Here is a 14,715-nt window from a genome sequence, read left to right as displayed (position 1 = left end):
TTAGGGTGAACTATAACTTAAATTCCAAAGAGCTCTTTACATTATTTTTGTTGGATGGAAAAACTTGCGTTCAACAAACTTTTGAGAATTATAATTCTAGTAATTGTTCGTTCAGCAAGCCAAAGTAAAGTTATTTTACGCTTTGTTTTTCCACTTTTTGGGCAAAAGTTTGAGAAAAATATTATACTTTAAATTGTTTTGGAATGTGTTATGTGTTTTTGTACGTGTGGTTGCTGTAAACATAATGACTTGTATCATATTTAGATGATGTTAGATGATGTATTGAAATGAATTTTATAAAAAATTATGTATTTTTAATAAAATTTAAATAAAGTTAGAATATATATATATATATATATATATATATATATAATATAAATTAAATTAAATATAAATTAAAATTTAATTTTAATTAAATTTAACCTAATAAAATATAATATTATATAATTTTATTTTATTTTTAATTAAATATAATTAAAAAATATATAAATTAATTCTTTTATTATTTTTTGCGGGTAACGGGTACTCGCCAATCGAGTAGTACACTATCCGTATCCGACCCATTTAGAAGCAGGTATTAAAATATCTTCTACTCATTATCCGCCGCAGGTTTCACCCGCAGATATCCATACCCACAGATTTTTTTGCCATCTCTACACATTGTTAGCCACGTTAAGAAAAAACTAACACGATTGATTGTAAAGGAATATATCTACAACTTTTTAAAAAGAAAATGATGAAAATCGATCAAAATTTTTCATGTTACAATAAATTTTAGACTCATAATCACTCTCTTATTCTAAGATTATTTTTGGACAATGTTTGATAAAAGACACCGTTTTGAAGGAATGGAATCAAGGCCCAATGCCTTGGAGTTGACTAGAAGTCAAGAGATTTAACCTTCTAAAAATGGAAAAAAATTGTTCTTTGCTGAAGAAAGCTACCATAAATTGTCCCAGTTTCTAAAAATATGTTTATTATTTTTTGGCTTAATTACCTTTTTAGTCTCTAAGTTGGAGTTTGAATTTCTGTTTGATACCGCTTTTAAAAGTGATTTAGTTTGGTCATCATGTTACTATTTTGCTTTTAATAGGTCCCTTCCCTTATTTTGCTTTTAATAGGTCCCTTTCGTTAAGTGGCTTGCAATGGCCATAATTTACGTATACATAGGTATTTTTCTTTTCTCTCCTTGCTATTCCTGACACTTCTTTCTCTCACTTCTATTTCTCTCTCTCACCTTTTTAATTACCTTTCACCTTTTTCTTTCTCTTCTATTTCTCTTTCTCACCATTATATTTATTTATTGATGTAGTGAACACAACCTATTATTTTCTTCCAAAAGAAAGCTTAATCTCACTTCTCATACATACGCTCATTAGTATCAGATGCATTTCATTCTAGATGCTGTATACTTCCAAACTGTATGAATGAATATATATCAGGAGTAGAAACACGAGTGCTGGGAGAGTATAAAGTACATGTGCACTGATGTTATTATGTGATGAGGCAGTGATAGTGGAGTATAAACGTAAAGCCTCTTTACCAAAGATGTTCACTTCTTGCAGCAGTAGTACTTGAGCAAGAACCTGCTTTTTCATCATCAAGGCTTGTCACTGCTTCCCTAAGTCATCATTCTCATCACAGTCAAAAACGATTTCATGATAAGTCAGCTTCTTCTCAAAGGATAATCACTGTTGATCAATCTGGTAATGGAAACTTCTCCAAGATACAATCTGGCATTGAATCAATCCCTTCCAACAACAAGCAGTGGATTCACATCAACGTGAATGCAGGCACATACAGGTAAAATGAATTTGCTGGTTTGAGAATATTTTCTGCAGAAGTATAACTGATAAGACTTTTGATGTGTTGTGTCCATTGAAAGGGAGAAGTTGAAGATCCCAGAAGACAAGCCTTATCTATATAAGACTTTTGTTGAGTGGGATGACCATGATTCAAGTGCACAGAGTCCTACATTCTTAACCATGCTAACGACATTGTGGTTAAGACCATTAGCTTCAGGGTAGACATAAATGCCTCTTACGTTTTCTTAGTTACCATTACTGTCTTTTGTTTTACCTTGATATTACAAACCGCTTTAATTATTTTTTTCTTATTTTATTCCATTAATTCTTCTTCTTTCTACATTTTGTCCATACATATTCTCTCCACATTTTATTTTCTCTATCCCTTTAATGACTTGTCATCAACAGTTTCATGTTACATCTTAACACGTTGCTATTCAAAATATTGAAAACTCTTGGTATAACCTAATTCTCTTCATCACATTGTCTGCAAGACCATGTTTATATGTAGTCATAATGTATTCTTTTTTCTTCTTATATTACTTAAAAAATTTCATATATTAAGTGGTGGTGTATGTAAATCTTTATCTTTAATTAGAAAATATAAGGAAAAATAAAATTTATTATTCTTGATATTATCAATTTTTTTATGATTGTAACTGCAAAGAAAGTCAACTACCTTCCTTTCTTATAATAATTTAATTTATATCTACATTAGGTAATGAATTGCTAAGTATTTTCCAAAAAAATAAAAGGAAATTTAATTCATTATACATATTTTCTATAAACATTTTAGATTAGCCCCACCAAAACGTTAATAACGGTCATTAATTAATAAACAATAAAGTTAAGATTATAATTAATTTTCAATTTTAACATATAATATATATATATATATATAGAAATTTCAATGGTTCAATTTCTTAATTAATGATTGTTTGTTAATATATTTTATTTTTGATGCTGGGTTTTGGTTGATCAATTAAAGAAGATATAATTATTTTGTTTAAGATGAGCAAAATTCTTTCAATGATCCAAAAAAGGGGAATCTGATGACGCCTGCAGTGGCTGCAATGATAAGTGGAGACAGGTCATCTTTCTATGGTGTTGGCTTCTACAGTTTGCAAGATACTCTGTAGGATGATAAAGGAAGACGTTACTTTAACTCTTGCACCATAGAAGTGGCTATAGATTTCATCTTTGGTGCTGGTCAATCTTTATATGAGGTGATAATAATAATGATAATAATAATATGAAAGAAATCCTATTTCACTAAATTAATTAATTCATATTACATGATATGATATGTATATTTTCAGAGTTATAGCATATCAGTTCGTGAAGTGTATCCAGGTAAAGCAATTATTGGTTTCATCGCAGCGCAAGGGAGAATGAATGCAGACGATGAAAATGGTTTTGTTTTCAAGAACTGCAACATCCATGGAGTTGGTAAAACATACTTGGGAAGACCATGGAGAGCTTATGGTTTCTCATTGAAAAATCATAAGTTACAATATTGATGTGTAGTTTGAAACTTGAGATTTATGCAGAGGTGGAGTGGAATTCTCAGAGTATGATAATATGGGTCCTGGTGCGGCCTTGTCTGGGAGAGTAAGCTGGTTGAAGAAATTGGATTCATTAACTCTCATGAAAATGACAAGTACAGAATTCATGGCCCGGAATGGGGAATCCGACGAGGTGGAGAAGTGCTGCGGGAGATTCTTGGTGGTGGCTACTGGGGAAACTAGCGACCCCTTTGTGCCGGCGGTGGAAGGGTTGAGTAGTTTTCCTGGGAAGGTGATTCATTCCACTAGATTCAAGTCAGGGAAGGAGTTCAAAGACGATCATCTTCTTATTGTTGGGTCTGAGAATTCCGACATGGAAGTCGCTTTGGACCTTGTCAACCATGGTGCCAAAATAATAGGTTGTGTTCACTGCATGAATAAATAAAAGGTTAAATATATGTTTTAGTCCTCATATTTGTTCCCAATTCTCAATTGGGTCCTCATGTTTTTTTTGTTCCAATTGCATCCTAATATTTGTTAATTTGGGGCAATAAAATCCTTACCGTTAAATAGCCAACGTCGTTTGCACTGTGCTGATCTGTAACGGACATTTAGTTTTAATTTAAGTAATTCCATTACGTGGAATTTTGATTTAAAAAAAGGGTTTTTGGAAGAGAGAAACGAAAGGGTTTTTGGAAGAGAAAAGGGAGGGATTGGAGAAGGAGACGATGAGTCCATGGGAGCAGCATGCGGCAGTTATCAACCTTCCTCGTTTCGACTACAACGCTCCCTCTTCTCTTCTTCGTAACTCTCACTCTGGATTTCTCATCACTTGCACTCTCAGTTCAGTTACTTCTTCATTATCTTCTTTTTCTCATTCATTCCCTTTTCCCTTCCATTTCCGTCATTTTCTATTTCTCTTTGCAGAGCGAGAGAAGAGCGCCACAAAAGAAGCAATCGTCATCCTTCGTAAGGTCACTTTTACTTCTCTTTCTTCCTCAAAATAACCTCCTAACATAAATATTCCCTTATTTGTGAAAATTATTGAAAAATGGCTTCTTTATTGTCTCATTACCCATATATAATTGTTGTTACAGTTCGTTGAGCCGGGTCATTTTGACTCTTCAAACAACCTTAATGAGAATAGTATTTCCAAGAGACGGAATTTGATTGATGATGCTGGTGAGGAATGTTTGGATAGCAAGGAAACTGAGTCTGCTACTGCTGACTCTGGAGATGGTATTCAGTTTATCTACTCCCTTTCTGCTACCTCACACTCAGTCTCCTCCATTTATGTTCATGTTTATGTTTACTCTGATCAATCACAAACCCTTCTGCACAAATTCTGAGTTTCTTCTCAAATTCGAATAATTACTTGGCTTGAAAGAGATCACAAAAAACAAAATTGCTCACAATTGAATGTATGCACTCCAAAGATTACAGCCTCTTTTTAAATCCCTAGTTCAGAACGACACCCTAATCCCCAACTTAACTAAAATAAAAACACTTTAAACAAATATAATACAAATATACGTGTCAATTAAATGTATTTTTTTTAAATCAAAATTCCACGTAATGAAATTACTTAAATTAAAAAATAAATGTCCGTTACAGATTAGCACAGTGCAAACGGCGTTAGTGGCTATTTAACGGTGAGGGCTTTATTGCCTCAAATTAACAAATATTAGGATGCAATTGAGACAAAAAAAAAACATGAGGACCCAATTCAGAATTGGGAACAAATATAAGAACTAAAACATATATTTAACCTAAATAAAAATAATGGTCAGAGAGAGAAAAATAGAAAAGAGAGAAAAATGTGAGAGGTAGTGATAATGGTTAGAGAGAAATAGAAGAGAGAGAAAGAAATGTCAGTAATAGTAGGAATAGCAAAGGAGAGAGAAGAAAAATACTGGCACGTAGAGTTAACGGAAGGGACCTATTAAAAGCAAAATCAGTAACATGTGGACCGAATTACATCACTTTTAAAAGCGGGTATGAAACAGAAATTCAGCCCCCAACTTGGGAACTAAAAAGGTAATTAAGCCTTATTTTTTCTTGGAAGTCTTTACCCATGCCTAAACTCAATTATTTAAATATTATTATATCACCAATTATTATAATCATATATTAAATATGCATTGAAACAAAAACTATTTATTACTTTATTATAATATAATAGTGTTTTCTTTTTCCCCTTGTTTAAAGGAAACCAAATCGTATTAAATATAATTTTTATATTTAGCTCATATACGTTTTACGGCCAACATGCTTAATGTATTAGGTTTAATGTGATAAAATTGAGACGACGTTTTGACGATAATATTATAACGTTGAATTAGATATTTTCCTACTGTTCCTTACCTAATCAACAAGTATACAGAGAAATCATAAATCATATTCTCCTTCAACACTAATACAGAAACATGATTATATAGAAAAGAAAAACGGCTTACGTACTTCCATTGGATTTTTGCGTGAAACTTTGACTTGATTAATTCTTGTTCAAAAAAGAACACAGAACTGTAATTTGTGAAACACGTTGAGTTCATTGTCACATTTTCATTGTAGTGTCATACATATGTCAAGATGTCCAAAGCATGAATTATCATGAAAAGTTCAAGGGAACCTTCCACGTCAAGGAGGACATACAAGTTATATTATCATACATGAACATAAGACTCTATTTGGTGAGTCTAGGATATATTTGATTGGTTATTTTTTTTTTAAATAAACAATTTAATAATTTGTATTTAACCCTCTTATATTTGTAAAAGAAGTCAATGTTCTCTGCGATTTTTTTTTCAGCTATTATTTTCTTTATATATATAGTATATTATTATGATTTTTTTAAAATTTTTTATTATATACTTTTATACCGGTCATGATTTGATTTTGTATTAATATAATGTTTTCACATTATAAATAGACATAATTTTTATCATTTATATTATAGTTAAATATATTTTTAGTCTCTAAACTATCATGCGAATTTTTGTTTTAGTCTCTCTTTAAAATTTTGATTCATTTTTATTTTTTTCATTATAGAAATCCTCAAATTTAGTCTTCCAAAAGCAGCACTTTAAATTTTTTATGACGTGGATAATGGTGTTTGGCGCAGTGAATACACAAGTACATTAAATGTTCAATGTCAAAAGTGAAATTGGTGGTAAGTAGCTTTGTTAACGTTTAAAAAGAAAGTTCAAATTAAGGTTAATTGTTGAAATCAAAATTGAGAGCACCTAATTTGCGGGATTTCTCTATCAATCAACGAAAACAAAGACTTTGCTTGCAGTGGAGTTCGTCTTCAACGAAATCGTGATTTACTATTCAAAGAAATACGAAGAGGAAAAACTTTATTTTCATATGTTAGTTCACTTTTTCTTTAGAGAGAGAGGAGAGAAAAGGAGAGGGAAGGAGAGAGAAGGGGAGAGAGAAAGGGAGAGAGAGGGAGAGAAAGAGAGAGATAGAAAAGAAGGTGTTCATAGTGGTGGGAGACTACAATGGGATGTGCAAGCCAAGTAAAAAATGTTGAAATTAACCCTATTCAGGGGTATACGTTGTGGTTCACGATAAAAACATAACCTATATATAGGTGTTTGAGTATAGGTTACAGTTCACTCAAAAAAACGTAACTTATATTATGATTCTTTTAGTGTAGGCTACGATTCCTCAAGTGAACTATACATTATACTCGTACACCAGGAGTATAGGCTATGATTTTATCTGAATTGTAGCCTATACTTTGTTAGTAATTTAAAACATGCCATTCCATTTTTATAGGCTATGTTTCTCATATGACTGTATTGCATAGTTAATTGAATAGTGTCACTAGATTTTTTTTCTTATACTAGGATTGTATTGAGAAATAGTTTTAATGCTTCAACTTGAATATTGTTGATTGTTTGCTTGTTTAACAATGTTTGAATTGAACACTCTTGGATAAGTAGAGTAAATTCTATATATTTTCTTATGAAGTCGATGTCAGTGTAAACATGAATACTTGAATTAAGGATCAATATTGATTTGAAATGAGTAAAAAATGATGCTTTAAAAAATAATGATTTGAACTAATCAATTGAGTTGTTTAAAATTAAAATTAACATTATTGAAGTGTTCAAATTATTTTTTTGAATTTGTTTGATTTGGGTAATGTGAATGTAGTGGTTCTTAGGGAGGGAGTACTATATTGATATGATGATAGGTAGTGTATTGAAAGGGTTTCAAATAGAAATTATCATGATTCTACTAGAGAAAGATATATAGTTGTGAAAGTCAAAGAAGGTTTGTACAACTTAGAACTTCAGTATGAAAAAGGATCAAACCTCATAGATATAAGAAATTTACTTTGGTCATTCTTGAGATAGACATTTGGTTGGTATATAAATATATAGCGTTAACTCCTAAGAGGCAGAAGTGAGTCATGATAGGTAGAAAGTTTTTGAGTTCATTCAATACATAACATATCATCAAATGTATGTTGTGATTGAGCTATAAGGGATAAGATCAAATGTATGTTGTGATTGAGCTATAAGGGATAAGGTAGGGGTTAGGGGAGGAAGAGTGCTTGTGTGATTCTTAATATGAATTATTGATTTTGAGTAGGTAATGATAATGTTATGAGTAATATTATTTAATTTTATCTAGGTTATCTTTTGTTTATGTGGTGTTGTAGTATCCATTTGCTATGATAACCATATATTATACATGAGTTGAGATCATACAAAATTATGTAGAGAAGTACTAGTAATGTTGTTTTTATATATGTGAAAGTAGAACGTATACATATTATTATATTTTTTTAGTTTCTTTTAAGAATATAATATTTATATTATTCTTTTGAAATTTTTTGAAATATTTCTTATAAGATTGTAAATATATTGTATATATGTATATCTAGTTAATATTATTAATCATATTATGAAAAAAATTAGTAGTACAATATCTATTAATTTGGATAGTTATACAAAATATGATAAAAAATAAATAATTGTTTTCATAATAAAGTATTAGTAAAATAATATATATATATATATATATATATATATATATATATATATATATATATATATTATTTACATATAGGTGTAAATCATGGCTTCTTAATGAACCAAACTTGTATATTTGACCGTGTACTATTCAAGAGGAGTAGTGAGTGAATGTGAAAGTCAAGAGCAAAAATGTATAAATTAGCCTCATAATTATTATAACCTTCTGCATTAATTCTGTAAAAAACTAGGGCATTCATATTTCAAAGCAACAAGCACAAATCAAATATCTTTTGCTGGGTCATACGTGTTACATGAAATGGGTTGATGATTGATGTATAAACCCCAAAAAGACATAAACTGGTAACATTTCAACAGTGTTACAAGTGACCTATTTCCAAATGGGAAAATCTGTGTTTTCCGTCTACCCATGTCCGTTCACAAATATTTTCAGTCTCTCAATCAAAACGCTTGTTCCTAAGTTATAGGATTGCTGAATCTGCATAAAACGAGAAACAACAATTGATTTTGTAAACTAATGTAAGGAATCCTAGGTAACACTGTTCATACCTCCGCGTTGAGAACATGTAGAGACGAGATCGCAGATGTGAGTGAGGAATGAACACTCTTGACTTCTATGTTGTCTTCATTAAGCATACGAATAATTTCCCTTAAAATGAACTGATCCTCGTAGTCACACACCAGAGTGATTCGTAGGAAGGAACCCATTTCATGAACCTCAACTTTCCTTGTTTCAGAAGAACTAGAACATCCGCTACGAGATCTCTTCCTTTCCCTTAAACTTTCTCTGTGCTTTTCTGCTATCTTCACCTTTGTCTCTAGGTTCTTTATGTGGTTGATAGCCCCATCTATTTGATCAACACGTGATAATGATTCACCCTGCGTTCAATGTTTTGTTAGATACTCTCAAGCCATTGCACTCACAACTTCATCAAAACTGATAAAGAAGTTCATGTTTTAGATCTGGATATGCAATAAATGTTTTACAAAAACACTACTTTCTCATTTTCTTGAACAAAACCAAGCATGATGATTGAAGGAGAGAGAGAGAGAGAGAACAAACCCTGGGATTATTATTGTTAGGGAGAAGAGAGTTAAGCTGGGAATAGAGATTCTTCATATGGATCCTCCTGTTTTTTTCTATAGTTTTTCTTTCCATNGCTCTCGTTGAAGACTGTTGATCTCCCTGCTCAAGATTAGCCATTGATGGTGTTGATATTCTATGATTTATTAGAGTCTAGGGTTCTATGAAAATGATCCGTGGAACCTCTGATTATATAGTTAGATAATATCATTTCCGGTGTTTGGATTCTTTTTTGCTTCTAGCTAATTAATATTTACTTCAGTTATTTTCTTTATAAGCTAAGTTCAAATAGTTATATTTTATCTTTACATTTATAAAGAGTAAAATAAAGATATAAGGAATTTTTATATTATAAGGATAAAATTGTTCAAATATAGGTTCTGAATAATAGTCCTGCATTTGATTAAGTTGGATGATTATTTTAGCTAATTCTATATATATATATATATATATATATATATATATATATATATATATATATATATATATATATATATATTATGTATTAAATTTTGTTCTTGTTATACATTTATCTCGTTTTTTGTTACCTCTGTTATTTTTTATTTTCTCTTGTCCAAGACTCTTTTTTAATGTATACAAATTGTTGCTATTTTATTTTTTAAACTAACATAATTATCATAAAGTAACTATTTTTTAAAACTAAAATAATAACTTATAATAAAAAAATTCTACAAAATATATAAAAAAATTATAATATTATAATAACATATAATAAAAAAATGTCTAAAAAATAAATAAAAAATTATAATTTATTTATATTTAACTTTATAGTTTTGTTTATTTTTTAAAATTTAATAATTATTTTTTATTTGTAGTTATTATAAAAAATATAAACGTATATGTATTCCTACTAGTAATAGTAATAGAAATTAATAAGAGTTATACTAATTTTTAAATTAATAATAACTTTTATTACTAAGAATTCTTCTCTATTAGACTTAATCTTTTGATTAAAATTAGTATGGTATTTCACTAAATCGAATAACGGTAGTAATAAAATAAAGTGTTAATATTTCGTAATAAAAAAAAAAAAAAAAAACACAATAGGTTTTAGAATATGTTTCAAAAGTGGGCACGTATCACCTGGGTTTGACATAACTTATTTTCAAAGATACGCATTTTGCTTTGTTTCACAATAATAATTAGGGAATCGGAAATAGAATGATAATGATTTCGGTGGTCCCTTTATCCTTGTTTTTTCTCATTACATTAGTAATCTTTTTATTTTTGTTTTTCCTAATTTTTAGTTTCTCTCTTATCTTTATTATTTTTCAACGTTGTATTTAATTTTACCAATCATTTTCGATATCTATTCTATATTATTTAACTTCTTATTTCTCCACTAGAATACTTAATAAATACTTATCAGATTTTGTCAAAACAAAATTCATGTACTTTTGTTGTCGCGTTGATTTCTTCTCAGCTACATTTTATAAGTTCTCACCTTTTGATGCTTCAAGCAAAATGTCTTATTTGTTTTGGGACTCTTCAAATATTTGGATACTTTGGAAATTCTTAGGCAACTTCTTGGTCCTTTCGAAGATCCTTAGGAGACCGTTTCTCCTTGGAAGGTCTCTCTTAGGCACCTTAAGAATTCACCCATTTTGATTTAAGAGGCAAACATCGTAGCTCTTACATCATGGAGGAGAAACCAATTATTGCAAAAACAAAAATCCCTATTGAGAACACCTTAGAGAAGAATGAGCAATCTTATGAGGCATTTCCACCACAACATCTACCATAAAGCTTTTTGGACAATCTAACCCATAAAATTGTGGTGTTAGGGGCCCAAAATAATTGAATTTTATACACCTAATTTTATAAAAGATATTTAATTATTTTATTATTAAAAGGCTTGAGTTATAACGCTACAACAATTGATGATATTACCAAAGGCCAATTTCTGTCGCTATATGATATATTTTGTCAGAAATCTATTTTATCGACGACTTACCGATGACCTAAATTCCGTCGCAAACGGTTACCGGTGGATTTAGTCTCCAACGAACCCTCCAACCAAGCGCCCTTGTGCGACTCAAGTGACGATGGTTGGTCCTTGGAAACACAGAACGAAGTGTCACCGAAGATGGCGTCGATTGCTGCGAATGGTTGTCCGAGGGATGGAGACAACATCTGTGAATGAAAACGAAATTTGGGTGAAAGCTGCCAAGCAAGGGTTAGCTGGCTCGAAGAACAAANTATATATATATATATATATATATATATATATATATATATATATATATATATATATATATATATATATTATGTATTAAATTTTGTTCTTGTTATACATTTATCTCGTTTTTTGTTACCTCTGTTATTTTTTATTTTCTCTTGTCCAAGACTCTTTTTTAATGTATACAAATTGTTGCTATTTTATTTTTTAAACTAACATAATTATCATAAAGTAACTATTTTTTAAAACTAAAATAATAACTTATAATAAAAAAATTCTACAAAATATATAAAAAAATTATAATATTATAATAACATATAATAAAAAAATGTCTAAAAAATAAATAAAAAATTATAATTTATTTATATTTAACTTTATAGTTTTGTTTATTTTTTAAAATTTAATAATTATTTTTTATTTGTAGTTATTATAAAAAATATAAACGTATATGTATTCCTACTAGTAATAGTAATAGAAATTAATAAGAGTTATACTAATTTTTAAATTAATAATAACTTTTATTACTAAGAATTCTTCTCTATTAGACTTAATCTTTTGATTAAAATTAGTATGGTATTTCACTAAATCGAATAACGGTAGTAATAAAATAAAGTGTTAATATTTCGTAATAAAAAAAAAAAAAAAAAACACAATAGGTTTTAGAATATGTTTCAAAAGTGGGCACGTATCACCTGGGTTTGACATAACTTATTTTCAAAGATACGCATTTTGCTTTGTTTCACAATAATAATTAGGGAATCGGAAATAGAATGATAATGATTTCGGTGGTCCCTTTATCCTTGTTTTTTCTCATTACATTAGTAATCTTTTTATTTTTGTTTTTCCTAATTTTTAGTTTCTCTCTTATCTTTATTATTTTTCAACGTTGTATTTAATTTTACCAATCATTTTCGATATCTATTCTATATTATTTAACTTCTTATTTCTCCACTAGAATACTTAATAAATACTTATCAGATTTTGTCAAAACAAAATTCATGTACTTTTGTTGTCGCGTTGATTTCTTCTCAGCTACATTTTATAAGTTCTCACCTTTTGATGCTTCAAGCAAAATGTCTTATTTGTTTTGGGACTCTTCAAATATTTGGATACTTTGGAAATTCTTAGGCAACTTCTTGGTCCTTTCGAAGATCCTTAGGAGACCGTTTCTCCTTGGAAGGTCTCTCTTAGGCACCTTAAGAATTCACCCATTTTGATTTAAGAGGCAAACATCGTAGCTCTTACATCATGGAGGAGAAACCAATTATTGCAAAAACAAAAATCCCTATTGAGAACACCTTAGAGAAGAATGAGCAATCTTATGAGGCATTTCCACCACAACATCTACCATAAAGCTTTTTGGACAATCTAACCCATAAAATTGTGGTGTTAGGGGCCCAAAATAATTGAATTTTATACACCTAATTTTATAAAAGATATTTAATTATTTTATTATTAAAAGGCTTGAGTTATAACGCTACAACAATTGATGATATTACCAAAGGCCAATTTCTGTCGCTATATGATATATTTTGTCAGAAATCTATTTTATCGACGACTTACCGATGACCTAAATTCCGTCGCAAACGGTTACCGGTGGATTTAGTCTCCAACGAACCCTCCAACCAAGCGCCCTTGTGCGACTCAAGTGACGATGGTTGGTCCTTGGAAACACAGAACGAAGTGTCACCGAAGATGGCGTCGATTGCTGCGAATGGTTGTCCGAGGGATGGAGACAACATCTGTGAATGAAAACGAAATTTGGGTGAAAGCTGCCAAGCAAGGGTTAGCTGGCTCGAAGAACAAAACGAAATTATTTGGCTCCAAAATGAAAGATTGGTGAGGGAAACATTGTGCACAAGTTGCAGAGGGAGTTGGGAGAAGGAGTTAGGGCAAGAAGGACGGAGAATCTGAATATTACTGAAGATAGATTTCGCGAAATGAGGGATGGAAAAATCACATTTTCTTAATTATACACCATCAACTTACCGAAGGTCAAATTCCTTCAGTAATGTCCCATGTCAAGTACCGAAGGCCAAAACCCTTCGGTAAAGTACTCTTGTAGAGGTCGTCAGAAAATCTTTCGGTAAACAAAAATTACCGAAGGTCTGGGAACCGTCGATAAAATTCCACCGGTAATAATATAATTTTTTTAAGTTTTATTTTAAAAACATTACTTATCTTGATAAAATTATTCATTTTTATCTTAGTACTCTCCTTAAGTTTTTTACTATTCTACATGCCTCCTTGAATGTTATAGTTTCTTGTGAAGAATGCTACATTTATATCCGATCATATATAATCTTGAACAAAAATAAATTGATCTTTGTTTTTTTTTTAGTCTCTTTGTAACTTGTCTACGTGTAACATGTATTGTTGTTGCATGTGTTTTCTAAGAGCATAAAATGAATTTGGGTGTTGCTCCCTCCACCTCCTCAAGTGGGACCTGTACCTCCGCATTATTTTAATTTATTTCAAAAATATTTTACACTTTCCTACTATTTTTTTTATTCCAAAAATACCCTACACCTCTCCTCTACTTACCAATCTTTCTCTTTCTCTCTCTACATTAATGGAACATTTACATGACTCATGAAACATTTACATGATTCAAATTTGAACTTGTGATATATATTTTCTTAAATAAGTTTGATTGAATCTTATTTTTGTTGTTGAATATTTTTTTTTTCAAATTACTTAATAAATGGTAAAATTTTGTTCTAAATTTCTAGAAAAATGTTTATATATATGTGTTTTTTTTATATATAATATCTATAATTTTTAACATAAAATTGAAAGGAAACTTCAATATTAGTACTTCCACCATTTATATTTTATAAAATTAAAAGTTAGATGCAAACACAAAATAATAAACATAATAATATTAATAGTAAATAATGATATATTATTATTATTATATAGTAACTTTATAATGACGAAAGAACTAAATAAATTCTAAATCTTTAACAAATAACTTTATTTTATATTTTAAGTATTTAATAATATTTTTATATTATTTATCTAATAAATTAAATATTTTATTCGTGTTATTTGAGTCAAACATGTCGGTGAGTTAAAACATAATATAATGTTAAAAATTATATATATTATA

General features: G+C 29.7%; 2 protein-coding genes and 1 pseudogene across 2 annotated transcripts; 2 read left to right on the top strand and 1 right to left on the bottom strand.

Annotated features, from left to right (window-relative positions):
• Nucleotides 1-1,145: 1,145 nt before the first annotated feature.
• Nucleotides 1,146-3,755, top strand: LOC106754203 (annotated as a pseudogene).
• Nucleotides 3,756-4,027: 272 nt separating this feature from the next.
• LOC111241113 lies at nucleotides 4,028-4,790 on the top strand. Its single transcript, XM_022777898.1, has 3 exons — nucleotides 4,028-4,153; nucleotides 4,238-4,284; nucleotides 4,408-4,790. The coding sequence occupies exons 1-3, from the start codon at nucleotides 4,039-4,041 to the stop codon at nucleotides 4,657-4,659; spliced, it is 414 nt and encodes a 137-aa protein (XP_022633619.1). The 5' UTR covers nucleotides 4,028-4,038; the 3' UTR covers nucleotides 4,660-4,790.
• Nucleotides 4,791-8,722: 3,932 nt separating this feature from the next.
• Nucleotides 8,723-9,523, bottom strand: LOC106754202 (transcription factor bHLH162-like). The gene is made up of 3 exons (XM_014636202.1): nucleotides 9,383-9,523; nucleotides 8,869-9,198; nucleotides 8,723-8,797 (listed from the first exon to the last, which is right to left on the bottom strand). Exons 1-3 carry the CDS (start codon nucleotides 9,521-9,523, stop codon nucleotides 8,723-8,725), a joined length of 546 nt encoding a protein of 181 aa, XP_014491688.1.
• Between the last annotated feature and the right edge of the window lie 5,192 nt (nucleotides 9,524-14,715).

This window comes from Vigna radiata, unplaced genomic scaffold, assembly GCF_000741045.1.
Source record: "Vigna radiata var. radiata cultivar VC1973A unplaced genomic scaffold, Vradiata_ver6 scaffold_86, whole genome shotgun sequence".
NCBI classification, from domain to species: Eukaryota; Viridiplantae; Streptophyta; class Magnoliopsida; order Fabales; family Fabaceae; genus Vigna; species Vigna radiata.
The sequence above is the reverse complement of the archived record's forward strand: the minus strand, read 5'-3'. Positions and strand labels throughout refer to the sequence as shown.

Coding starts and splice junctions, on each gene's coding strand:
- LOC111241113 (XM_022777898.1), top strand. CDS start 4,039: ATGAGTCCATGGGAGCAGCATGCGGCAGTTATCAACCTTCCTCGTTTC. Junction 4,154..4,237: donor TCTCATCACTTGCACTCTCA/GTTCAGTTACTT, acceptor TTCTCTTTGCAG/AGCGAGAGAAGAGCGCCACA. Junction 4,285..4,407: donor CAATCGTCATCCTTCGTAAG/GTCACTTTTACT, acceptor TTGTTGTTACAG/TTCGTTGAGCCGGGTCATTT.